Source organism: Dipteris shenzhenensis, chromosome 15 (genome assembly GCF_047967505.1).
Source record: "Dipteris shenzhenensis isolate YYH24624 ecotype China chromosome 15, Dip_SZ_1.0, whole genome shotgun sequence".
NCBI classification, from domain to species: Eukaryota; Viridiplantae; Streptophyta; class Polypodiopsida; order Gleicheniales; family Dipteridaceae; genus Dipteris; species Dipteris shenzhenensis.
Window position 1 is genome coordinate 23,033,618 of NC_141610.1, and position 27,581 is coordinate 23,061,198.

General features: G+C 42.9%; 1 protein-coding gene across 5 annotated transcripts in view; it reads left to right on the forward strand.

Annotated features, from left to right (window-relative positions):
- Positions 1 to 27,581, forward strand: part of GONST1 (golgi nucleotide sugar transporter 1) — a 44,409-nt gene that overhangs the window by 9,993 nt on the left and 6,835 nt on the right. For 3 of the 5 annotated variants that reach the window (XM_087386040.1, XM_087386039.1, XM_087386042.1), the window contains exons 3-8: positions 9,097 to 9,307; positions 9,413 to 9,552; positions 9,808 to 9,937; positions 18,741 to 18,839; positions 19,175 to 19,329; positions 21,815 to 21,931. In XM_087386040.1, coding sequence (XP_087242166.1) covers positions 9,097 to 9,307; positions 9,413 to 9,552; positions 9,808 to 9,937; positions 18,741 to 18,839; positions 19,175 to 19,329; positions 21,815 to 21,931 — 852 coding nt within the window. The remainder of the gene's footprint in view (positions 1 to 9,096; positions 9,308 to 9,412; positions 9,553 to 9,807; positions 9,938 to 18,740; positions 18,840 to 19,174; positions 19,330 to 21,814; positions 21,932 to 27,581) is intronic. The other 2 variants (XM_087386043.1, XM_087386044.1) reach the window with 2 other exon arrangements.

Sequence of the window (27,581 nt, forward strand, 5' to 3'; positions counted from 1 at the left end):
ATCGAGGGCCTATCATTGCATTGAGCCTTGGGGACTGCGCTGTCAACTATCTACAGTGCAGTAGCTAGTACAAGGCTTGAGCCTTGTACTATGTAGGGCCTTGAGGCTTGGAGAGCAGCAAAGAACAGGTACACCGTAGTACGTACAGCTTGAGGACAAGTCGAGGAGCATAGGCGTGCGGGGGGTACGGGCACAGGTACGGCGTCCAAACCGGCAGAAGTACGGGCACACCAAAAAAACACAAAAATCGATGCAATTTTTGACTTTAGGGCTTTTTCAAACGTGGTTTTTTTCAAACGTCCAAAATTTCAAACGTTTGAAACTTTTCAAACGTGGGCTTGCAAAGCAGGGTTTGTTTGGAGTTTCCAAACGCCCCTTTTTCAAACGTTTCCAAACGTTTGGTAACCCAACCAAACACGTTTGATAGTAACTATGCATTCCACCAAGGGAAATTGTTTCTTTATTGGCAATTCATGCATTTCTTGGCTGAGTAAGAAACAATCCATTGTGGCAATTTCATCTTGTGAAGCTGAATACACTCCAGCTTTCACAAGTACAGTTGAATGTGTACAGGGCTCAAGAGATTTATGGCAGATCTTCATGGTCGTTTGCAGCCATCTACTCCTATATTCATTGACAATCATAGTGCGGTAGTACATAATCCTTGTTTCTTGCATGCACAAAACACATTGAGATCCATATATTATGTTAGAGCGAGGCTACATGCAAGAGAGATCAGATTTGATCTATTGTCCTACACATCAGACCATTGCAGATCGTTTAACCAAGGCCCTATCCAGAGAAAAGTTCAAAACTTTTTGCAAAGTGTTGGGCCTACTTTCATTTGGTGATTGAGATCACTCCTTGTACACCAAAATGTTGTCATCACAAGGGGTGCTCAAAATATTGTAATATTTAAGGCAATGGCTAATGTATCAGTTAGTTAGGAGGGTTAGGGAAAATTTTTCTTTGAAGGTTTTTCTCCCTACCCACAATTAGTAGGTGAGTTAGTAGTACAGTTAGTTTTGAATCACCCTAGGGTTTTAGGTTATTATCATGTTGATAGCCCTCTTGTATCTTATTCTTAAATCTCAATTCAGCTCAGCTCAACGTTTTTGAGCTCTACATCTCTAAACTCTCATAGCACACACACACGCTATGTGCATGCATGCATGTTTAGATATAGAAAAACACATCTATGATTTTACTACGCTTTATACAAAGATCTTCTGTTGGAAGATCTGAAGTTTAGAATCAAAAGCTAATGGCTGAAGTTTTAAAGCTGAGATTTAACAAAGATAGATGCAGAGTGCTAAAAGTTGAGAAAACAGCTTTATGTTTTGACTTTTGTGGCTTAGTAATAAAGATCATGACATCGGTTCTAAAATGAAAAGATACACAAGGTTGTAAGTGTTGAAGATGTTTGCTCTTGGATAGATTTTCTTTCAGATAATCTTTACATCACAATAGGTGATTCTTTGTTTCAACAAATAATAGAAATCCCTATGGGCACTATTGTGCTGTCTTTTTAGCATACTTTTATCTTTGACTTATGAATTTGAGTTTATGCAACGTCTTATATCTAAGTTGCTCTGTCATTTTACATAAGCTTAGCCAAATTAGGCGTTTTATAGACGATTTATTTGTACCAGATGTTCTTGACTTTCAAGACTTTATGTACAAAGACACTTGTGATTTTGGAGAAGGAATCTATCCTCGTGATTCTTGTGAACTGAATTGCACTTCAAGCGGGGATTCTTGTGTTTTCTTAGATTTTAGACTTTCTCAATCTACCGTAGGATTAGAGGTTGATATATATGATAAAGGTGAACAACCTGAATATTGTGGTTTACACATTATTAAAATGCCTCACATTGAATCAAACATTTCTGATTTGGCAAAATATGGAGTCATTTCTTCCCAATTCTATAGATTTTCCCGCTTTTGTACAACTAAGGAGTTGTACAACTAAGGAGTCTTTTATCATTCAATGTAGTAATTTGATCACTTTACTATTACACACAAGAGGTATAATCCAAGAAAAATAATGAAAAAAGTATGCACAATATTAGATATGGAGTCTTTTGTCTATGGTCTTTCAGCTTTAGGCATGTTTAGAATGATTGAACATAAGCTGAAAACCAAAAGTGGGGAGCTGAACAGCCTATTTTAAGCACTACTCTACATGCAGTGCTCTCCTTACGCTCTTCTTAAAAAGTGTCCCTCCAATTATTTTAGGCCACCTCTTACACTTTCTATTATGAGTGACCTCTCTCTCTCTCTCTCTCTCTCTCTCTCTCTCTCTCCTTCCCAAATCAACTTGTCCCTCTTCCCTCGCCTCCCCCCCCCCCCTTCTCTCTCTCTCTCTCTCTCTCTCTCTCTCTCTCTCTCTCTCTTTCTTTCTCCCTCTCTTCCCGAATCAACTCATCCCTCTAAGGGCAGTGTTGATGAGTACTTGTACTCACTTGTTCTTTTAGTTTCAAAAGAGAGTTTGATTGAGTGTGCTTGTGCTTTCTAAGTTATTTGTAGGAAGTAGTACATAAGTGCAAGAAAGAATTCATTCATTCTGTAAATTCTTTCTTTCATTCCTACATGAGAGAGAGAGAGAGAGAGAGAGAGAGAGATTTTATTAACTGTTTTTTAGTCGATTTTGTTTGTTTATTTTTGCTTAGCCACCTTCTCCGTTTCTTCTTTATTTCTTGTTTTCTCTCTCTTTTTTGTTTATTTGACGTATTTTAGTAAGCACCGGGTTTGCCCAAGAGACTCCGTGAGTCTTTAGAAACCTAGTATTGCTGCTTATGCTTGGGCACTAAGGACGATATAAGTGTTGCTTTGCTTGCTGAGTATGTCTTCCTTTTGTTTTTCAAAAAAATCGTTACCTCATTTTTCTTCTCTTTCGTTTTCTCTTTTATTTTCATTGTAGAAATTTGGACTTCAGAACTACAAAAATCTAAATTTGTATGATTGGATATATTCTAGTCTTATAAAGTTTTATACAGAAAAACATGCACACACGTGCATGCATATGTATGTGCGTGAGAGAGAGAGAGAGAGAGAGAGAGAGAGAGAGAGAGAGAGAGAGAGAGAGAGAGAGAGATGTATTAACGTCTGCAGGAGGCCTTGCGGGCCTATGAGACAAAGTACAAAACCAAAAGTAACTCATACAAGCTGCTATGGGTGAAGCAAAGGGCTCACTAAGGCCCTTGCTGAAAGCTAAAGTGCTAAACTAGTGAGCAAAATGCTAGAGTAGCAAAATAGCAAAGTAGTACCAGGTATTCAGAGATATGCTCCTAGTACACGCTGAGGCTTACATATATCCAGGTACTTGTGGCTCTTTGCTAGCATGTGAGAAGCTCTCGTATCTGTGTCTTTCGAGTTGTCTCTCGAGGTGGCGAAGGGCGTGGTCTCATCGATCTCTGTATCCGATGGGCTATGTCAAGGGTGACGCCTCCGTTGTGCTCGATCTATCTCTCTTGTGGCCGTGTCACCTCCTACTGTCTGATTTATCTCAGTAGGGTCTCTTTGTGTGGCTGCATCTCAAAGATGGAGACCAATATAAACATGGTCATAGCAGAGAGAGAGAAAGAAAGAAATAAAGTTTATTAAAGTCTTCGGAAGACGGATGGGTCAATGAGACTGTGAAAAACCTGGTACAAACGAGTTGTGGTGGTGGAGCTACTAAACGAGCATCCACACCAATGCAGAATGTAAAAAAAGCAAAATGGTAGTACTAAGTCCTAAGTACAACATAGTCATGTCAGTGGTCGACTATATATCAGTCTCATCATCATCATCATCATCATCATCGTCATCATCATCATGACATCAAGGTGGATGAGGCAATGGAGGCATGAAATCGACGATAGAGTACTGTCGGCCACTCACAGGTGCTGCCTTGGCACATCTCTTGGTCATAGCTCTGCATCTAACAAGGGCTACCGTGACCCTTGTTGGTCGGCGGGCTCCGACACTAAACAGGGAGGGGATGTCCCCAAGTGTGATCTGCGTGAAAAAACTCCATGATAGAGCTCTGGGAGGGATGAGCCAAGGACAAAGTCTGCTCCTGTCTCCGTGCTCGAAGTATCCTCTCGCGGTGTCTGAGTACCTCATGAATGAAACTTGCCAAACATTGCTAGTCTGGGTAGGAGAGGAATCGGGCCAATAGTAAACATGACACCTGAAGATGAAGTGCTCCTCTGTCTCAACCTCCTGCATGTCACATAATGTGCATATGCGCCTCTCTTTGGGGAGTCGCTCTGCTTTGCCGCTCTCGATACGAAGTCTATGTGAAGAAACTCGGAATTGCCCAATAGAGATCCTCAGTGAGTGGGGTAAGTTGATTTGTGTGTATCCTGGGGTGTCAATGAAACCCTCCTGTGTGATGTAAGCAGTGATCTCTGTAGAAGCTAAGCTTCACTGGGAGTTCACTCGGTCCCAACCAAGTCCGAAATGTGTGTAGTTGTAAGAGATCCTCACGGATAATGTGGTTGACCTCGTGTGATAGGAGGGGAGAAAACGGAGCATCCATGTTGTATTGGAACGGAGGTACTCTATCCATGTGGAGCCCCCGTCGCTCAAACCATCTCTGTGTGCATGCATACCAGCACCTCTAGTCCCCTCCTGCTGCAAGTGCCATAGAAGAGGACAATGCTAGCCATGGTAGCCTACTACGCCTAGAGGACTCGGTACAGATACGTGATGACCTGAAATGCAGCATCTAGCTCTAATGGGGGTGACCCAAACTCATCCTGAATGATTTGATGAGGAACGGATGGCTTACCACGAATCATCCGTGATAACATGAGAACCCGTAGCCGCTCCACACGGGCCCACTTTGTATCCGACAAGTGTGGCCCCCAACATGGGGTGCTATACATCCCCACTGGATGGACCAAGGAGTCCGAAAGCAAACCCCTTGGTCCGTGGATCCTGAAAGTGCGAGCAAAAGCACTGCCTCTCTGGTCTGGCCAATGGAGCATATCCTCTGCCCAAGCGTGCTTGCATCGCGGGTCTCATAGTGAAGATGGGTCCGGAAAAGATAGGAGATGGTATGATATGATTTTATCAAGGTTTGCTTGAGACCCTATAGGATCTATGGGACTAGAAGCCACTCATAATGATATTGGCTCTTTAACATCTGATTGATACATTTTTCAGTAAATCCTATGTGGATAGTATGTGCTTGGCCAACCTATCTGCCATGTCCAACAGCTTACTACCATGTCCCAGAATTCCCTTAAGGTATGCACTGAGTTGCTTGGCTGGTTGGTTGATAAGGACTGTTAGGCTTATACCTTTCCTTGTACTTTTCCTTGATATGCGTGTATGATTTGCAGTGAAGGAGTGTATGCTCTTTGTTTTTCTCTGTCTCCTGGCGGGCAGATTTTCCAAATTCTTACCTCCTTGGGGATTCTTGGTTTAGTTTGTGGTAGCTGGTTCTCATATTGCATTGCCCTATCAGCTAGATTTAGATGCTTGTCCGGGAGAGGCTAAAATGAAATCTTTTAATCTTCACAAGCAGTCGTAGCTTGAATGAAGAGATTTTGGACTACTTTTTGATTAGCCTTCTCCTTTAGTTCTAGCTTTCATCATGGCTGAGTCTGCCCTTCACCTCCAGAGTGCCTAATACCTATAGAAACTTAGTACGAAGACTTTGTATAAAATGGATGCTCAAGTATGTGTGGGTGTGTGGATTTGTATGTGTGAGAGCATATGTTTATACTGTGGTCTACAACCATTGTCGGGCGCTGATGACGTTAGTGGTGATGTCATAGTAGCTAGTCCTTGCTATGTGTGATGGAGTTTGTAGTTTCAACCTTATGAGTGACTATCATGAGATTGAAACTGCACTATTTTGTGTTTTTAGAGGATGAGTTTGGGCATGTTCCTAGATTCATCTAGATATATGGTTCTTATTCTGCAGATTATGTTCCTTTTGAACATTGAGATATCCTCCTTCAGATATTCTTGCATTTCGTACTTCTCTATCGGGTTTATCTCTTGCTTGTAGAATTCCATTTTTGTTCCCATGTCTTGCAATTATGTTCTTGGCATCATGGACCAAACATGCAAAATTTATCACTACGTCACCCAGTGTAGCATCTAACTTGATATCAGTCATACCATCCTTCACAACTTGCATACAAGTGTTTGCATTGTCCTTTGAGAAAACCAATGCCAACATATCATCCAATAGATCCATCACGAATGCAATTTTTTTGATCATCCATGCATTCTATCACACGAACACTCACCTTGCTTGAGTGAGAATCCTGTATGAAGTTTTCATTATGAGGATCCAAAGCAAGCATGTTCCCTAATGCATGACTCAAAAGGGCTTAAGATCAGCATTAATCACTTTGTCACCACCATCTTGTAGATATTCTACCTTACCCTCACCACACACATGTTCTATTGCATACAATCAACCCCCATTGAGTTTACTTGACATGATCCATGATTTGTGACCATAGAGGAATCCTCTGACACTGCATCATGGCAATCTATCTCAAAGGGCATCCCCACCTGCATACAGTCTATAGGCCCCTCCCCTAGCCTTTCTTCTATAGCAGATCGTTGAGCTAAGGACTCAACAATGCTCTCACCATCCCCTTCATCCAACGAGCCATGTAACCATCAAAGACATCCACAAACTCAAAGCCTGCATTCGAATAGTTGCTCCCGGAAACGTCCTCTATATCTTGTTTAGCCATAGTACAGGAAAGTGGAAGATTTTGTGCTCTCCTCCTTGGTGATTATGATTTCTTCAACGCTTCCCTCGGCATCTTTGAGTGAATTCATCTGTTCCAACCAACCTTCTCTACTGCCTCATGGTTTTGATGCTGCTTCTTCCTCCATTCAGACATAGATTCTCGTTGAATTGTAGTGTTCATCCTTTGTGTATGTTGGGCAACCATGCTCAAGAATCCTTTTTTGCCACTTCAGCAACAAAGCATCCATATAGCACTTGTTGTGAAGCCTAGTCAAGCCTACTGTGCATGATATCCACAATATCATATAGGTTAGCATAGTCAAAGCAAGCATCTTCATATCTAAACTTAAAGTTAGCTATTGACTCCCTATCACGTTGTCTGATATCCATAGGCTTTTCCAAAGCTCGTTGTCTTCTTTGGTCCGTGGAAAGCCTTTGAATCAAGGCTCTAGACAACTTCTTCCAACTATCCTGCACATGGTCCAGCAAAACCAAAGAGCTGCGAATGTCATGAGACCTTGTGCAAGAAAGACTGCTTTATCCATATCCCTGCATGTGCATTTCCTCCTAGCATAGCAAAAAAATGAATTAACATCCTCGAATAGCGGTTCCTCCATCACACAACAAGACACACATAGAAGGTTCCCCTTCTTTGTTTTACCCCAAAGCAACACCTAGCTTCCACAGGAGGAGGTTCAATTGGTCAACGTGTTGGCCTCACAACAAGTTTTCCGAACTGAGTAGTACATCATTAAATGCTTCTGATTGCCTCATTCAACAAAGGTCTTTCTGCACGAAACATGTGAAAATTTTCAAAAAACCGCCTTCAGCGCTCTGCCTGCATCAAACAGCGCCACCACCTGACTTTTAACCCGGTAGTAAAATTCCATCAAATGATGAACCCAATTCTATCACCCACGAATGCAATCAATTTGGAAAGGAGTACTCAAGGACCACACGTTGTCTGCTGTGCATCAGATCTTGGAGAGTTGGCTTTACATCTCATTGTACTAGTAGAAGTGAGCGGGAGCCATGCCACTTGCACAGCATCCAAAAGAAGCTGCAAGGAAGTTGTGGGTCGTGGAACAAACTTGAACTCTTCGTGTGAGGAGTGTTTGACATTGAAAGATCCAAAAGGTTCATGAAGATGAAGCACGAGTGCATTAACGCCACATGCACACCATCCAAAAGAAGCTGTAAGGAAGTCGTGGGTCGTGGAACAAACTTGGACGCTTTGCGTGAGGATCGTTTGACATTGAAAGATCCAAAAGGTTCATGAAGCTAAAGCACGAGTTCGCTAGAGCGGGCTTGGAAACCAAATGGTTTGTGATGGCGGTCTATCATTTGTGTACAATCCCCGATCAAGCTTGCTGAGGGTTGTAATGGATGCCCATAAGGACGTGCGGCAACTATACCATTTTGTCTCACTCAATTCCCTGCCTATGCTGCTGCCATTCCAGATTTCGCCTTCTATATTCACACGTGTAGTCTACAGGCTAGCGTAGAGTCTCCTCTCACGACCCAAGCTTCATTGTTGATGTTTTCAGCTTCCACTCTCCCTCTTGTGACCACGAGCATTCGGGCAAAGCCATCAAATGTATCGTGCATTTTTAAATTTATAAGATTTCTAGAAACAGGCAAAGGTGAAGGAAGGAAGAGAGAAACAGGTAGTGAACTCGTTTATTCGAAAAAACTGTACAAAACAGCATTCCTCCAATTCCCCCATTATTGCGCCTCCTTGTCCACGTCCAAAACTCCCTTTTTTCCCCCATCTAACACGACCCTCCCTTTTGGAAAATTCTCCCTCTCCAAACCTCTTGATGCTTCTCTCTCCCTACCATTTACATGTGGACCTACCCCCACCATAGGAACACAACCCTAGTCAACACAATTATCTACATAGACTGGGCTCTAGTGTCCCAATTGGCATGAAACAAGTCATGCCTAAAAGGATTCCTCACCTCCCTGTTGACTCCATATACGAGGAGGGTCTTCAAAAACCCTAATACGCCCCCCTGCACCATTGCCACTATCCCCATATGGCCATTAGCTAAATTTTCACATAACACTGGAAACTATGTTAAGCAAGAGAATGCATATCCTTGTCCCAATCGAGCCTATGAGTGGTTTTGAAGACTCTGGGCATGCTTCAAAATATGTCTACAGTTTGTTCAATACGAAGACTTGGTTTTCCTACTTCCTCCCTGCTTAGAATATTTGAATCAGTGAAGCTGTCTTTAAATATGTGGACATATCATAATCTGGAAGCTTCTAATTTCTTCCATGAACCTTTCACACCTTTTCATGTGTGCTAGATCAACATTCTTTTCAGGGACAGGTTCCCTTTTCCTCCTGACTGCATTACTAACATGGCTTCTTCTCAGGACCTTTTCAGGGGGTCGAGGTGCATTGGATGATATGGAGGAGGGTTTAGTTGAAAAACCGAACAAAGATAGGCCCCTCTCTAAATGGAGAAATCAGGCACTTGTTTCAGGGTTCGCATACTGCCTCTGCTCATGCAGCATGATACTGCTAAACAAACTTGTTTTGTCTGGCTACAATTTAGATGCTGGGATATCATTGATGTGCTATCAGGTTATGCTCTTCAAATCAATTCATCAATATTTGTATGAATTTCATGCCTATTAAAATTATTGATGTTAGAAATCTGACGTTTGTTTAGTCATATTTGTTTTGCAGAATTTAGTCAGTGTTGTGGTTGTTTACAGTCTGAGGGCATCTGGATTCATTACCACTGAACCTATTAGTTGGAAACTTGTTTCCATCTGGTTCCCAGTCAACATAATATTCGTTGGAATGCTAGTTTCAAGCATTTTCAGGTGAAGTGTTATTCTAGCTTAAGTGACTTTTGATCTGTCAACTTTTACTTCTAATAGATTTAATAGACTGAAATGCTGGAGGTGGAAGTATGTTCTGTGGGAAGGAACCATCTTACTTTCATTTCAAAGTCGTCAGCTGCATGTCAGTAGGTTGGAAGGCTGGTTAAATTGAGCCTCTGGATGTTGTGGCTCGTCAGGTCTTGGTTTAGGGTACTGTTCCTTAAATTTATTTGATCCAAACCTTTGTTTTGACAGTCTGAAATACATGAATGTCGCAATGGTGACGATATTGAAGAATGTCACCAATTTGATTACAGCTGTGGGAGAGCTTTATTTATTCAGTAAAAGACATAATAGCAAAGTGTGGGGTTCTCTCTTACTCATGGTATGCTTACTCCTTCGACAACTTGTAAGTTTATATTAGTGTGCTACACTGATAATGACTTTTTGCACAAAATCTGTCATTGTGCTTTTTTGCTATATACAACTTGTAAGTTTATATTAGCGTGCTACACTGATAATGACTCTGTCATTGTGCTTTTTTGCTATATGTACCTGCATAATGCGAGAAAAAGCTGCACCAGACAGACCTCGAATCTTGTTGTGGTCAATTTCGTTTGAACTTTTTTGAATCAGTTTACACAGAGTCACATTCACCTGCAAAGTTGGATTGGATCACTAATCATAAGTATAACAATTGGACTACATATATGCTTTCCTAGAGATTCAGAGGCAGTTTTTCCTCCCAGAGAATTTGTGTAAGGCTTGTGATACAGAAGCTGGCTTAGGTAGCTTGCTTTTTTCTGTCCAGCAAAAATTAATTCTATTGAATTTAAACACCTTCACACATTGAAGTACATGATTTCTCTTACCATCTGATGTCTGTGCATGAAATTAATATGTTCTTTCAAACAATTTTGTGCAAGACCTGTGATCCAGAATTTCCCTGACGCTAATATGAAGTCGAAGTTTTGTGGACAGATGCTCCTGCCCTCCCCCCCGTTTCTCTCTGTTCTCTGCTCATCTCAATGCCCCCCACCCCCCCACCTGCGGGCCTTTTTGTGCACCTTCTCCGCTTCTGTGCTCTCCTCCCCCTCCTCTGCCTGCATGCGAGGGCGCCTGTCCCCTTGTTTTTCTCTGCCGGCACAAAACAGCAGCGAGCTCTTTCTTTCCCCCTGGCCTGTGGCTGCTGTCGCAACTGCTGGCGGGTTTTTATTTCCCCTCCCCCCCTACTCTTTGCGCTGCTCAAGGAGAAGCCTGCAGGGGCTCTTGCCCCACTCCTGCTCGCGGCTCTTACCGCTTCTTGCTGCCGGGGCTCTTGTCTCCCCCCGGCCTTGGCTGCCTGCCACTCTCCAAGGGGCTGAAGCAAGGCATCCTGTAATCCCCCGGCTTGGCCTTTTTTTGGGGGGGGGGATTTTGGCACCCTGCAGAACCCCCTTTCTTTCATCCTTTTCCTCCCCTTTTCCTTTCTCTCATCCCCTGGTGCCTCTTTCTTCTTTCTGCCCAGCAGGAGTAGCTTTTTGTTTGGAGTTTGAGGAGTGAAATCTTGGAGGTGACCCGTTTTCTGGTCTGGCCCGAGGGGCTCTTATGGCAGCTCCCTCGACTCCTCAAGCTGTTGGGATTTCTCTCTCTCTAGAGACAAACAGTAGGTGAGTGCCGTTCAGTCCCTTCAGGACAGAGCACTAGTGGGCCGCATTGTTGGCCTCGCGCCCACCCGGAGCCAGGTTCATGATTGGATACAGGCGAGTTTGGCATGGAGGATGACCACATTCAGTAGGTCACCATCTATGGGAGAGGTATTTTTCTTCTCCAGGTGAGTTCCCCCGACATCACCTAGGCCCTTGTGGAGCAGAGACCGATTTTCCTCAGCTCGCATCCGGTGTTCTTCAGATCGTGGTAGCACGGCTTCACAATCGATAATATGGATTCAACATACCATGTGCCATGGTTTCCAGTGATGAGTGCCCGCTTACAACAGCTTCTGTTCTTGTAGATGATGGGGTTCCTCGGCTAAGGGTGATTGCGGAATATCCAGAGTCCCTGCTTGAGATCCTCGTCCCTCTCTTGTCACAAGAGGACACTGCTGCCCTGCTCTAGACTGTTCTAGATTAGCTTTTTTGGCATCCAATAAGGCTCAGCATCATTGTATCATCTACAAACTCAGAAAACAAGACATTGTACTGCAGAGATTATTTTTATGAATTGAATGAAATATCTTAGGTTCTTTGTAATAAGTCAAACACATATGGAGCTAGAGGGATACCTTGACAATGTAATCTGGGTAACGGGAAAAGCTTTGCATGAAGTCCTCCTTAAATACATTGGTAGTGGCAGCAGAATAAAATACAAAAACGAATTTATCAATCCTCATAAATCTAAGTCAATGATATGCTCTTTCAAAATCAAGAAGAGCTGCTAAGTCCAATGATTTTAATGTGCTTATGAAGTCACCTCTGTAAAAGTAGAGATGCTTCCCTTTATTTCACGTTCAAATCCTGACTTCATAAATTTACACAACCTCTATTAGAAGAAAACAGTTGCCATAGAACAGGCACTAGCGTCTCTCAAAGTTAGAGTAGTACTCCAAAAATAAGTGGCATTATAACAATAATTATCTACTGCTGAACTTACAAGGCATATTTTTCTTTCCTTTAAAAAGCTCATTTGTAAAAGAACGAAATTTGCAATTCTCAATCAACCCCAAAATAATTGTTGAATTGTAAAAAAGAGTGTCTTCATATATATCATCCATCTGTATAATCAAGTACTTTAGTGACTTGAAGCATCACCAATTGGGGGAAAAAGTCCCCTTTATGCCTTTCCCTTTCCTCTTCATTACTCAATAAACATTCTAAAGACGACAATGAATATTAGAAGTTTCATGTCATAGATTGTGGTTATAAAGGAGCCTCCCAATCTTCCTCTCACCATGAAGTGCCCATATCCTCCCCCTTATTAATCACAAAACTTCTCTTATGTCCTCCTCGTCTCTCTCTTCCCTTGTAGTTTTTGGTCTCTTTCTATCACCTCTCCTCATAACCCCCACACCCCAACCAAGTTGCCAACATACATGCTTCCATGTCTAGGCAAATATCAGTAAACATCTACAAAAGACCGCACGAGTGGGGATTTTGCTGAAAAGACCTAGGGCTTGCTTCTCTACCTGTTGTCATTTGCAGATTTCATAGTATTCAACAAGCTATGAAAGTAATAGCACAAATTACCCAAGCAAAAAGTTAGAAATACAAATGAAAGAGTGTATAGATGCATGCATGTCTACGTCTACATCTATGCCGATGTGTATGTCTATGTATACGTATATACTGTGTGTGTGTGTGTGTGCGCGTGCGCGTGTGCACGTTCTCCTTGTTGGTGGAGGAAAAGATTGCAGCATATTTTGGGCTTTAAAGCTTCTGCTATGGCAAAAGGTTTTCTTCTGGCGGGTTTTGCTTGGGACAGCTTTTGGCTCGTCGTCATATTCCTCTTGCCACTTGCTGACGTTGTTTGTCGTTGCGGGAGTGTGTCCCTCATCTGTTCAGGCATAGTGTGTCTCTCATCTGTTCAGGCATTGGCCTATATCTAGGGACTTCTTACTTCTCTTGCAGCTAAGGCTTCAAGCTCGTTTTCCGAGCGCTTGCTTCGGCAAGTTTTTTGGTTGTTTGGCTTTCATCCTCGGAGGTAGGGATATGATTTGTTATTTTATTGGGTTCGCTACTGGGCACTCTAGACCTTATAGAAGGACTGCCATCATCAGGTCTTTGGTGATCCCCCCCTTGTTATATATCAATACTTCCAGGCTTCTCTCCGGCATTCGTTTTATGATTGTCTTCAGGGAACTTGACTATCTTGCCTTCTTGTCATATAATGAGATCTTTTAATGTTTGTAACTTGCTGTTCCTTTCTTTGGGATTAATTTAATGACAAATGGACTTCACTAAAAAAAAAGTGTGCGTGTGTGCATATACATAAACATGTAACACACCTTTTTTTAAAAAAGTGAAAACTTTGAATGCTTTATATTACAAGATAGCTATCCCAGAAAATTGGTAAGCTGAAAGATTACAAAGAGAAAATCTCCGTGTAGGACAAATATACATGTAACACACACACTTTTTTTTTTGTGTGGAATCTTTGAGTCATTATATTACAAAGAAGCTATCCTAGAAAGGGAGAGCTATAATACATCAAGAGAAAATCTCACTGTAGGACAAGTATACATCATGACACAAGATTGCAAGCAATTAAAAAGCGATTGCTACAAAGAGTGTCTGAAGAAAGAGAGTGGAAAAAACAGGATCACCAAAGACCCTATGATTGCGATCCTTCCAGAGAGTTCAGAGTGCCTAGTACCGAACCCAAACAAAAAAGAAATCAAACTCCCAGCTCTCAAAATCTGCCCAAGGAAGTCGAAGAAAGCACGAGAGAAAGATGTAACACACACACACTTTTTTTTTTTTTGGGTGAAAATTCACACACACACACACACACACACACACACACTTTTTTTGGTGAAATCTTTGATTGATTATATTATATGAGTAGCAACCTCAAAACAAGGTGCTACAATTACATTAATAGAAAATTTCAGTATATGCCAAAAAGACCTCATGATCTATGCAATGGGTCTGCAAGTAATCAAAGAAAGATTGCTGCAGAGAACGCCAAAAAAAGCCAAACAGAAAGAAAGTAGGATCACCAAAGACTTAAAAGATGAAACTCCGGGATGAAACCCAAATAGCTAGAAGAACTTTCCAAACGGAACAGATGGGAATCTTGCTCGCAGGCGCTGTCGAAGCAGATAAAAAAACTCACGAGAGCATGGACAATGCCAAAACAAGTGAGGCACAGTCTCCGAAGAAGCAGAACATCTGTGGCAAAGTGCAGGAGCAATGTGTTGATGAGCTAATAATAGCTGTCTAGATGGAAACACTCCCAAAAGAAAACCTGTTGCCGAAGTGGTACTTTATAGGCCCAAAGTTGCTGTAATATTTTCCTCCACCACTTGGCTGGGCGATGCATTCGCCAAACAGAATCACCTCTCTCTGAAACCCAAGGTTGATGCAAAAGGATTTTATACAATGCAGGTACAGTAATCTGAGACGCCTCAAAGGACGAGAAGAGGACCCTGGAGAAGTCAAAGTCCAATCTTCCAGCCGGTCCTGGACTTCCAAACGAGGAATCGGAACAAAAGGCGAAAGCATAGAAGTAATTTGTCGCCACAAAGGACGATAATGAGAGCCCAATCCATATGTAGTGGTGCTAGAGAAAAGAGAAGCACAGTAAGAGCATCATCTATAACATCAGCAACCGAGGTGATGCCTTTAAACGAGACAAAGTAGGAACGTCGAGGTTCCTGTAAAGCCAAGGGAGCCTGAAAGACTTTGGACCAGTGAATGCTTTCAGCTCTCAAAGAATTCCCAAGCAAAGATTGCCGTTCATTTCATTCCAGATGAGAAAGAACATGCTTCCAGTCAAGAAACAAGTGGGAGACATAAGGGCAGCCAGGCAAAGTGCCATCAGTGCAGCCAAAAAAGAAATCCCATTGATCGAGTTGCCAATGACCAAACGCAGAAATACTGATATGAGTGACCAGAGTCCTGATCATAAGAGCCCAAGGCTGATCACCTTGCAGAAATTGCAGCAATATTTTCCCCCTGTGGGCAAGAATATGCACATGAATATCTGTGATGTTCAATCCACCATGCATCTTGGGAGAACAAATGTGATGCATCGAAAGCAGCCTGCGACTTTTTCTGCCATGTTTGGATTGCCAGAAGCATTGGCAATGTTATCTGTGATATGGCGACGTGGAACAAAGCCATATTGGGAGGGATGCAACCCATCATGCTTTTAACCTTTAATCCGATCAACCACCATTTTGGCAATGATCTTGTAAATGACTGGCATGAGCGTGATTGACCTCCGATCACCAAGTGAATCACATAGTTGCTCCTTTGGAATTAGCTTGAGAAGATCCTTTTTCCATGACACATGCATCTGTTGATTTTGCCATGCTGTATTTACCATTTGCAGCAAAGTGAATTTAAGAAGATCCCAGAATGCAAGAAAGAATTCAACAGTGAGACCATCCCATCTAGGAGATTTCCATCTGTCACAGGATCTCAGTGCATCAGACAATTCCCTTTCAATGAAGGGATGTTCAAGTTCCAAAGCCTGAGTATCAGACAGAATTGGATGAACATGTTGCAAAAGAAGCTGACGTGCAGACACGACCTGAGGAGAAAGAGTATCCAGATGCCCAAAATGAGTGGAGAAGTGTTGCATACATAAATCAGCAAGCTCTGAACGAGATGTTGACCAAGAACCATCATGCATCCGGATCCGACAGATATTGGCAGCCTATCTTTTGTAGTGTAAACTCTTAAAAAATTGCTTGGAAGAGCAGCCTTTATCCAAAAAAGCCCGTTGTTTGGATCGTGTTTCGCATTTAGCAAGCTTTCTGCGATCATTGGATTGAAGAGAGAATTGAGCGTGACATAAGAGCATGCTTTCCTCTGAAGACAAAGGACGAAGATGAGCAAGCTCAGTTAAACTCTGACAAGTTAATTTGGCATGTGCTACAGTCTCCCTTGTGACTTGCATATAGGAGTTGCCATAATCCCGTATAACTGCTTGCATCCAAGCAACAAAAGCGTGCCAGGCATAAACTAAACCCATGTGTATCTGACGAGAGAGAGGCTGAGTAGCATCAGAGACCAAGGCTTTAAAGTCAGCACGCTCCAGATAACTATTATTAATAAGGAAAAGCCTTCAGCAAGGCAATCTGTCAATGGGAAATTCATGTAAGGAAAGCCTCAACCAAAGAGGAGCATGATCCGAATGTGTGAAAGCATGATCAACCCAAATTTGTCAAGTAAAGGAATCACAATGCTGTGGATCAACCTAGGAATCACAATGCTGGGATCAACCTGATACCATGTGTCCAAGCATGACCGATAAGAAGATTGAGCATTATGCTGAAAGGTATAGCTCGGAAGCATGGGCTGTAATTCCTTCCAGAGATCAACCAGGCGCAACTGAGGCAAAAAATCAGACCATGCCTGTGTTTCAGAAGCCAACATATGAGTGTGGCTTGAGGTGTTGTCACCCGATTGAGGGGCATTATTAAAGTCACCGCAAATGAAGGCATGTTGTCGCCATGGATAGCTATGCATGGCAGCCCAAATCAAAGCTCTAGCACGAGAAGAGTGGGGGGCATAAACCGATGCAAATTCAAAAATTTCCCCTTGAACAAGGCATTGAACAATTATTCATCCACCATGGCGATCATTGAGAGCCACAACAGGTTGAAGGTCGTGCTTTACCAAAAAAGCCACACCAGAAAAGGAGTGCTTTCCAGCATAGAAGATATCACAAGCAGCAAAATGGCCTATTTGACCAGCATACATATGCTGATTATGCTCTTGCAAAGCAACTATATCAGGCTGCAATTGGCTGGTATACATCCAGACCAGTTTCCATTTGTGACCATTACACATTCCTTGTACATTGAGAGTAACACACTTCAGATGATCAAGCATATTTACAGTTATGGAACATGTATGTACAACAACTAATGGGCTGTCTACGTCTGCATTTCCACCTCAATGTCCGGGCCTTTGCCTTGGGATGAAGCATTAGCCTGAGGAGAGGCCAAAAGTGCAGCAACTTCTTCTTGAGGAAACAAGGTCCGATTTGTAGTCACAGCAGCCCAGGTCAAGCCAACACCATAGTTTTCAGCAGGTGTTTTCCCATGAGAGAATGCACCACTCCAAGTCCGAGAAGGCAAAGGTCACCTAGGGGAGATCACTTTGCGAGGAGTTTGCCATCCATCAGTCAAAAATTTTTCCCCTTCCCCTGAGGTGGAGAGGACAAAGGCACAGGAAAAGAAGCATTACCATTTGAGACAGCCGGGGCTTTGCCTTTGTCTTGAATAGAGAAAAACTGTTTGACCCCTTTGTTTTTTACCGCAGAAGAGGCATTTGCATTCTTATTCAAAGGCTGAACCATTTCAGCTTGCATTGGCATCCGTGGAGCTCGGGAAGGGCATTGTGAAGCCATGTGCCCAAATTGCTTTCATTCAAAGCAAGCTCTGCAAACAGCTCCCACTTGAGGTTGTAAAAGTCACTCCCCATGGAAACATTATTCACAGTAACCGAATATGAAGCTGGAGGAAGCTGGAGTGGGATGATCTGTATCCCACAAAATGCAGAAGCGATTCGAATTTCCATTGGGTTGCGGTGGACATACCACCTTACTGAGGGAAGCTGCAATTTTAGGTAGAAGAGAAGACAAGCATTGAGGAAAATCCACAACTTCTACCCAAATAGGGCAATGATGTTGAATCAATGCTTGATAATCTCGGGTGGGAGACCAAGGCAGGACATGGATCATTTGTTGGCCATAGAAGAGAGGAGAGTGCTCCAGCAAAACCTGACGGTGCTCCTCATTAGCCATGATGATCCAGAAGGAGAAAAAAAGCCCCTCGCTGCATAATGAACTTTTTTGACATAAGAACCACCCAAGGTTTGAGTCAACTAATTCCCAACATCTACTGTAGCAAGCACCTGGGAAGAAAATTATAATGGCATGCTTTGCATACTCCTTAACTGGATCAAAGATATCATCCACTTCCACCATAATGCCAGTGGTGGGAAGTGGATCTTTCCAACCTTTGCGGGTGTTTTCAAACCGTTCATGCATAGCCTCATTAACAAGCTGAGCCTCAGCAGAGTCATGAAGGGAATTGTCTGAATCCATCACTTGTTTTTGTTTCGTGTTGGAAACCGACTTGTCTTTGTGAAAGGTTTTCTCATAGGAATAATCAGCCATTCGAGTCAAGGAAAAGGCTTGGAAGCAGCAAAGCTTTACAAGGAGGACAGCACAATAGGTACAACAGCAGTAGAATCTGTACGGACAACAGTACTGACACACACACATGCGTGTGTACCTGAAAATTCTTGCTAATGGAACTTTAGTCTTTAATAATGATATTGAGGAGGAGATTATATGCTAATGTGAAACTTTAATTTCCTAAATCATTTCAAACATGTGATAGGTTTATATGAAGGGTATCGAGGTCCCATCACTGAAACACTTGTATATGGATGCTCTTATAAGTCATAGACATTGAAGGGTAAAGTTTTGTTTTGATTCCAATTACCTGAGAGCTTTGCTTTGTTGTGTAGGTTGTGTCTGCAGTATGTGGAGGGCTCACAGATCTATCTTTCCACGGAACTGGCTATGCATGGCAAATTTCCAACTGTTTTCTAACAGCTGCATATTCGGTGCGGCACTGATTTAAGTTATTGTAGCAGATATTCATAATTGAGATATCTATTGGTTGCTTGGCTATGCTAGAACTGAGTTGCCACAATTGTAAGCTCAATGTTAATATAGAAGATGCAATTTTGTGGGATCTTGGTGTCAATAAAGGTCTCCCACCCCTTCCCTGTCCCCCTCATTCCCCATCCCTCCCAGGCAGGGTGCCCCCTTTGCCCCTCTCTGTAGGCAATGTCTTGTTGCTTATTACTAAGCTCAAAATATTAACTGACCATTGTTTTATTTTTGTTTGTTTGTTTGTTTTTTTTTTTTGGGGGGGGGGGGGTATATTTGCTTGCAGTTGACTTTACGTAAAGTGATGGATTTGGCAAAGCAGGCGACCAAATCAGGCAATCTGAGTGAATTCTCTATGGTTTTATTGAACAACTCACTCTCATTACCACTTGGTGTTGCCTTGGCTCTAATATTTAAAGAACCAGATTATCTGTATCATTCGTAAGTTTTGGGCTTTTTTTTCAGGTTCCTGTTTTGTGATTAATTTTGGTCCTGGCTCCTAGTTTCTCAGTTACGAAAAGCAAGATAGTGACATGGAAGATTAGTTGAACTGCTGTTTTGTATTTTTAGCTGATTTATTAGTGAAATATCGAAGTTTAATTGAACTATTCAATTGCTGGTTATGTCTTATGCACGCCTATCACAAAGCTATTTATGTGCGTATGGCAAAGGTAATAGACATACATAGAGAGGGGCTATTTGGTGAACGGCTGCTTGTGTATATGCAGGTGTCAACTGTGTACTTTCAAGTATAGAGAGAGGGACTAGCACTGATGAGAGAAACCAGAGGACTGTGGGTGACCTTTATGATAGGCCTCTAACACTACACCGAACACTAGAAAAGGGCCGGTAACTCATATATTTCATCAGCACACCTTGCAGCAATCACAACTTCTACAATCCACACTTTTGATTTCCGCTTCTGCAAACAAGAACAAAGATCAAAACAGGCTCTCATACACAAGGAAGACTCCAGTATGCTGCAAAGTAGGAAAACCACCTCTCTTCCAAGCCCAAGACACCCGTCTTTCACAACAAAAACAGGCTGTCTGTTGTATTCTGAGTTTTCAACCCTCTTTCCTGCTGATTTAGACCCGGACTTCTTCTAGAAAGTTGTAGATCTCGATCTCAGCCTCGCGCTGATAACAAAAACTCTTAAATCCGAGTTACGGATCAAAATTTGTCGCAACAATAGTGACTACTACTTTTTTTGGGGAGTTGCAACTGCTTTTTTTAGCTGCATGCTCTTTACCCACACCTCATTGGCTTATCTACCATAAGTTCCACAATCAACGATTAGTTTCTATCTTAGCATGCAAAATATGACCTAAGATGTACGATAGTATCAGCTCCACCTAGTTCCTACCAATAGCTTTCAAAATTGGGGTTCTCGAAATTTGCCTATCAGTGCGAAAAGAAAATTTACGCTTATCATTCTTGTAGGCTCAATGTAGTGCCATATTAAGCTTGTTGAATCTCAGAGATCTGGCTCGTAATTTATGTTGATCTATAGTGTTGTAAGAGAGCATTGCCAGGTCATTTTAGGTGGTGTGAATGATAGGACAATCAGTAAGTGATCTAATATAGATGTACTTGCGAGACCTCCCCTATATATGGCACATAGAAGCAGAGCAGCATGTCTGCACCGCCCAAACAGATAAATAAGGCTGCCCCAAGTGCAAGAGAAGTCAGGTTTGCACCACAGGTCCGTTCTCGAATGGAGAAAATGAAGTGCTCGAGGGATCCTCCCTAAGGGCAGGGATCTCTTTAGAAGTTTTTCCTTTATGAACTCTAGGTTGTTGAAGTATCCTCCCACTATCCGAAAGCAACATCAACTCTCTAGAGGATAGATGTTTAAAGTCAGTGAAGAGCTGACACAAAATGTACACCCTCCCGCTTCGGCCCATTGCAAAGACTACATGGAGGGTCCTAGGTCTAGGCTGCCTACCAGGGCTTGTTGTAACTTCTGGCTAAGGATCAACCTATGTCTCCTCTTGGCACGTGCACACATTGGTTGCATACATACTTTCCCTTATTCTTACCCTCAATAAGAACTGATTCTTGACATAGAAGGGAGTGTAGTGGGTTTGCACCTTGCTTAAGCTCCTAGGGAGATGCTAGGTGAGGATGAGCAATTGGCGTTTGGCAAGCTCTATCCTCTACTCTATATGGGAGTGGTGCATCTTTTGAAAGGGAGTATGCCTTGGCCAAATGGTCAAACGCTTTGCATCTAAGACACTACCTTGGAAATTCTGTTGGAGGAGCTCTCCGCCTCTCCAAGACAATCTCTATCGGAATGGAGTCTAGATCTTCCACCACCAACTTTACATTTGGCAATCCATCATCAATGAGGATTGGGGCTGGTGTCTTGGTTGACTCCAGATCAATGCCAAAGTATACCCAAATACAGCCTAGAATGCCTATGTCTCTCTTGGTAATCTTGGGGACCCCAAAACAATTATGAAGCAGGGCACATGATGTTTTGTCTCCATGTTACTCAATGAATTTATTAGCAATGATATCATCCATGACAACCCTTTTCTATGTCACCTAACACATGGCACAATGATGTACCACTGCAAGTCAAAAGGGCTCCACCTATTGTAACATCAAAAAGCTCGATAAAGCCCACCATGAGTATTCCCTTGTCGTACACCTAACTCCAATACCTTGTAGTATCCGTATTATGTATTTGCAAGCAGACAGTGTTTCAATGATTTCCTATTTTTGAATCTGTTTGCACTGTCCACCAAAATTGCTGAATGAATTGTATTGCATTTTTGACATTTTGTAAAGAAATCACACGAGGGTTTTAATCATTCTGGCTCTTGAAACTGTTTGTGTTGTCATGCTGAGTATGTGATCTTATATGAGGTTCTTATGAACATACCATCCATGTAACCCTGTTGTCTTGATATGCAAACAGACCAATCATCAAGCGCCCAATGTTTTGGGTTGTGTCAACCTTGAGTGGTTTATTTGGGCTTGCCATCAGTTTTACATCCATGTGGTTTCTTCATCAAACCGGTCCAACTACGTACAGGTATGTGCTTCAAGTTGTGATTAATGGAAGAAGTTGTTATGGAATTTTTGTTCTTGAGGTCTATTTATGACTATTTAATGTCTGATCTCGAATCCAGTGTCCTTGCCATTTGAATCTATGAGTTTGAATTATCGTCACAGAAATTTTGTAAGCATTTCTTCTTTTGTTATGTCATCCTGCTTCAACAACATGTATCCACTTGCTTGGTAATATTTCTTTTTGTTTTTCAATAGTATGCTTATTCCTACTGTTCAGTTACGGTCAAAGGGGACTAGGTCTAGCATTTGAGGGTGGACCCCCTTGCTTGGGGTTATGGGCATTAGTGACCCACAAGAGTGATGGCCTCTCTTTGAGAGGGACATCTGGAAACCACACCCCACCTGAGTACCCAAACGTGGGACCAATCAAATGCACAAATTGCATACTGACCTAGGAACCATTCAAGAGAATGTTCCCTGAGCTTTGGGTGTGGGCCTGGTAGCATGCCAAGAGTAATGGAGATACAAGATAAGACGACAAACACATGAGCTCAGTATGGCACAATTATGACCTTAGAGTACGTCAGTAGATAGTCCAAGCTGTTAGGAACCCGTGGGTGCGATCATAATTGAATTCTGACAACTTCGAAATCGTATGTGGTAGATCTTTGGCGCTAATCAATTCGTGGAGGACTGCCATTCAAAAGGCACATGAGAAACAAAGAGCAGCTGCAAATAAAAGACGGAGAGCGTTTGCAGTGAAAGAAGGCCAATGGGTCTTATTGAAAATTTGAGAAAGCCCGGTTAAAAACCAGAGTGGGCAAAATGCGCATCTACTTCAAGCTATTCTTTCGATATTATGGTCCTTTTCAGTTGTTGCAGGTAATAAATGATGTCTACAGAGAAGGTCAACCAATTGGTTGAAGATATGCTTCGGGCATATGTTTCTAAGAGACAGTCTTCATGGGAAGATTATCTACCTATGATAGAATTTGTTTATAATAGTGCAAAGCATTCGAGTACTAGTTACAGTCCTTTTATGCTTATGTACGGGTTTCAACCTAAGTCACCAGTTATGGTTGGGTTAAAGGGAATCCAAAATGATGCTGCAAAGATATTCTTGCAAGACATGCAAGAAATGCTGCAGTTTGCCAAGGAGTCTATTAGAAGTGTCCAAGATCGGGCCAGATTTTATGCTAATAGACATCATTTACCTAGAGAGTTCTCTGAAAGGAACAATGGTATATTTGTGTATTCCCAAGGAATCCAAAGTCTAAGTATTGGTTTTGTTCCGAAGTTATCCCCCAGATATTGTGGTCCGTTCAAGGTTATTAAAAGATTTGGACCAATTGCATATAGACTAGAATTGCCTCCTGATGTTAAAGTACATCCAATATTTCATGTCAGTAGATTGAAAGAGTTACTGGGTGCGTATGATCAACTTGTTTCTCCTTGAGAGATAATAGAAGTTACAGATTTGACTTTTATTCCACACGAACCGGAGAGTATTCTTGAATTTCGTGAAAGACAGATTCATAATAGAACTATCATGGAATACAAGATTAAGTGGAAGGATCGTGTTGAGGAGGATGCAACATGGGAGACATTATAGAACCTCCAGAGAACATTCCCGGGTTTTTTAGCGAACTCAGGAGTGAGTTCTTAGAGAAGGGGAAGTATGTCATGTGCACGGATTGATATCCCACGTGTATTGGGTACACAAGACTTGCTTAGGTAGCGTGGGGAGGTTTAGAGCTAGGCAGGCTTGATTCTCGGGTTGAGTGGCAAGGGTACGAACTAGTTAGGTCTTTGCTATTTTTGGCGCATGGGGCTCGAGTCCATATAAGGAGCCTAGAGTTTTAGTTCTTAGAGAGCCGATGGGAGCAAGTCTTGTTCCTAGGTGCTAGGTCTTTTCCTGGATTGAGTCGCGGATGCGCGTTTGCATCATAGCGTAGCCCAAGACCCAGCAGCAGATCCCAAGCTTCACAGCACCACCTGGTGGTATGGGACACCAGGTTGGTTAGGATCTGGTTGGGAGTTTGTGCGAGTAGCTCAGCTTGTGGCTCGGAGGGGCATCTCATGATTCGGGATTGCATCCTGTAGATGTCCTGGTTGGGTGGTGAGCAGCTTGCTCAGTTTTCTCACGTTTGGTGTGTTCTTGTGTTTGCTTGCAGATCAGAGGTTTTAGGAGTGCTGGAGTAGTAAGCTCTTGTGCATTGTACATAATAAAGGGTAGGCACATAGATATGCACTTTTATGTTTTGGTCTAGGTTATGGGATACTAGAGACTACTTCTGGAACTATGATGAATGGCTGTATATATTTCAAGATAAATAAATAAAAATGTTTTTTTGCAGGGGCACATGGAAAATGATGAGAAGCAGTGGGTACACCCATATCCAGAGAATTTGTGGTATCCAATGTGTGACGGAGTTTTTTGTGTGTGACTTGATATATGTTCTTTTATTACCTTGTGTCTTGGGTTTCCTTTGTTGTGAGTGGTTTACATTTGTTGGGGCTCATATGAGTATCCCGTGTGTCAAGGATGGGTTCATTATATGTGATAGATTGTGGGTAAGTGCTGGCTTGAAGGAAATGTGCATTAAATGTGAATGTGGGTCATTTTTTGCCTTTGTGTATGTTTTTTGGGAAAGGGAAAGAGAGTGGTTTAATTCATGAGATGAGGTGGCCAGCAAATGTGGGAGTTTTGCATGGATGTGCAAGCTGGCTACGTGATCAGGTGAAACGCTCAAAGGAAGTGGGGAGCTGCCATGTTATGTGGTGGAAGATTGCTAGAGTTTCCAAAAGGGCGATGGATCCGTGGTTGTCTCAAGGAGGGGGTCGGCAATCAAATGAGGGAGAGCCTAACATCGTAGAAGAGGAGAAGGGTGATGGGAGAAGCAAGGAGTGTGGTTGCAAAGAAACGCAGTTCAGCGTGGTGGAAGATTGCTAGAGTTTCCAAAAGGGCGATGGATCCGTGGTTGTCTCAAGGAGGGGGTCGGCAATCAAATGAGGGAGAGCCTAACATCGTAGAAGAGGAGAAGGGTGATGGGAGAAGCAAGGAGTGTGGTTGCAAAGAAACGCAGTTCAGCGTGACGTCCTGGTCTTCTTCAATGATGGTGTTCTAAGGGAACTGGACTCATCGTGACGGTAATGAAAGACTAGTTGCTGATTGTGATTTGTTCTAAGGGAACTGAACGACTTCCTTGCGATATGTTCTTGTTGTTGTGATCATTTACTGATTTGATCGTGGGATATTTCCTGTGAAGAAGGCTTGAGTGACGGGCTAGTTCACAACAATGGTTTCACGATTGAAGGGAAAATGCTCTTGCTGTTGAATTGGAAGGTGCTCCTACGTCATTCTCTGATTGACTTTGATTTCCTGATAGTAAGAGAGAGGAACGACTTGGTGGTGGCGTCTTTCATTCGTTGGTGTGGCGTGAGAACGATCAGTATGCCAAATGATTGATCGAATTGCGTTGAGTCAAGAGTTTTGTCAGGTTGCTGGCTGAATTACTAGATTTGAGATTCTCCTTGGCTGCTCTTCTGAAGTGACTGGATGGCGATAAGGCAGAGGCAGTTTAATACAGGTGCTGATTTGTCCATTGTATCCGACTCTCCTACCTGTGCCGGCCAGAACCACTCCCTTGGGTCCCACTGCAAATCGCGAAGAGGCCAGCCCTCCCAAAGCCAAAGGTGCCGCACTGCTCCCTCCAGTCCCAAGAGTGTTGTGCCTAGGTCAATGTGGCAGGCCTTGCCCAGACGGCCTACTACTTTGATCCGCTACCACTCTAGCTCCGACAAATCACTTGCACTCTCGCCATCACTCTTTGACTCCGCCTATAACAGGCTACCTGGTCCCACCCTATAGAAGCAACAATGGAACGAGAGGAGAGTGTCCTTGTAGAAGCGGACCCTAAGGGGTATCCCGGTCCTCGAGAACTGGCCATCCCAGCAGTGTGGAGTCCAAGGTGAACACAGACCTGCCACCAAGAGGCCGATATTGCTGACTCAATCTTTGTCATCTTGGTGCCTGTCTCTCTTAAATAAGCAAGTGCTTGTGTCTTGGCTGTCTTCTCGCGTGGAAGCCATCTCCATGCTCCAAACGACCTCGCTGGGCCACTGTGCCCGATCGATGTGCGTCCTCTGTCCTCCGCATCCTATGCCTCTGGGTGCCAGATAAGTGGCTGATGCTCAAACTCCGCCCTGCATGATGAGCTAGCTTGAATAAGTCCGCTGGAGAGCCGCTGTTGGACTCTAAAGAGACTCCTCATCAAGGGGCAGCCCCTTCCTGTGAGGGGGGCCTATAAAAAGATCCATCTGTGTGACTACTGCCACTGCCCACTTGTGCAAGGAGTGTTCTAGGACTCCGCACTTGGGGTGAGACCTTGTATCACTAACTTGCCCAAGAGGGCTCTGCTCTGCATCTCCAGATCAATGATGCCCAATCCTCCCTGTGATTGAGGCTGAATCACCGCTTACCATGCGACTCTGACTCTAGTGTTCCGTATGCCATCTGATCTTGCCTAGAGGAAATTCCAAACCAGTCGTCTTAGCTGTCCCATGCATCCCTGGTGAAAGCACTGTGACATGAAGTTGGGGGTAATAAACTTCACACACCTCTTCACTTCGTGCTGCTTTTGAACTGAGTGATAGAGGTATTCATCACTGGGAAAGGGACATTAAAAAGAAGCTTTTAATCCCAAGAGACCACACCATACTATCCTCCCTTATATGAGAATGAAGATGGTAACATCCCAAGTGATGTTGTACTCAAGCATAGGGAGAAGGAAAGGATCAGTGGAGGCCATAATCTCAGCAAGCCGGTCTGCGCCAAAGAGAAGAGCGATACGTTGTTGAAAGAAGATCTTGCGGCTCAACATGACATGAACTGATATATATGGAGGAGTTTGAAGGTGTTGATTGGGTCGAATGGGTAGGTTCCGAGGAAACATTGCACCTCCTTCATAGACACCTTTACACTTAGCTCAAAACACTCTCCAAACTGTCATAAGACACAGAGACCCATAACTTTCAGCACAGACATGATATAAAATATTCAAACACATATCTAGATGCACCTTGAAATGGGCTTCGCTCTGATATAAGTTTCATAAGAAACAGAGAAGCAGTCGGAAGGATATGGGTAGTTTACTGGACGGGGGTAAAAACCATCTGAAAAAGAAACAGTCACACACAGAGAGTCATAGATTTTTGGTTTGATATTTAATACAATAACTGAAGAGATAGGATGATGCTCCTTGAAGAGAGCTTCGCGTTGATATAAGTTTCGTCCAAATCGGACCACTGAGCGAAAAGTTATGAGCAAAATACTGAGAGGGGGTCAAACTGTTATGAAAACCACCTACTCCTTCTACTGGTGCCGACTTGGGAGAATACTACCTCCATGCTTAGACTTCATCAACGATCCAAGTTTCATAGAGGTCGCCTAGGAGGAAAGGAAGAGCTCCTTTTGTGGCTTGGGAAATAGATAAACCATGTACGCGCAATGAGTGGCCGAATAGACAACACTTTTGAGCACTTTGGAAGAGAAAACAATGGAAAAAAGGGAAGAGACACTCAAGAGAAAGAACCTGAGGTGACCTTCATTACCAATAGAGTGAGACTCCACTCCAATGCAACTCAAAATACTACAAACACAAGGGAGAAGA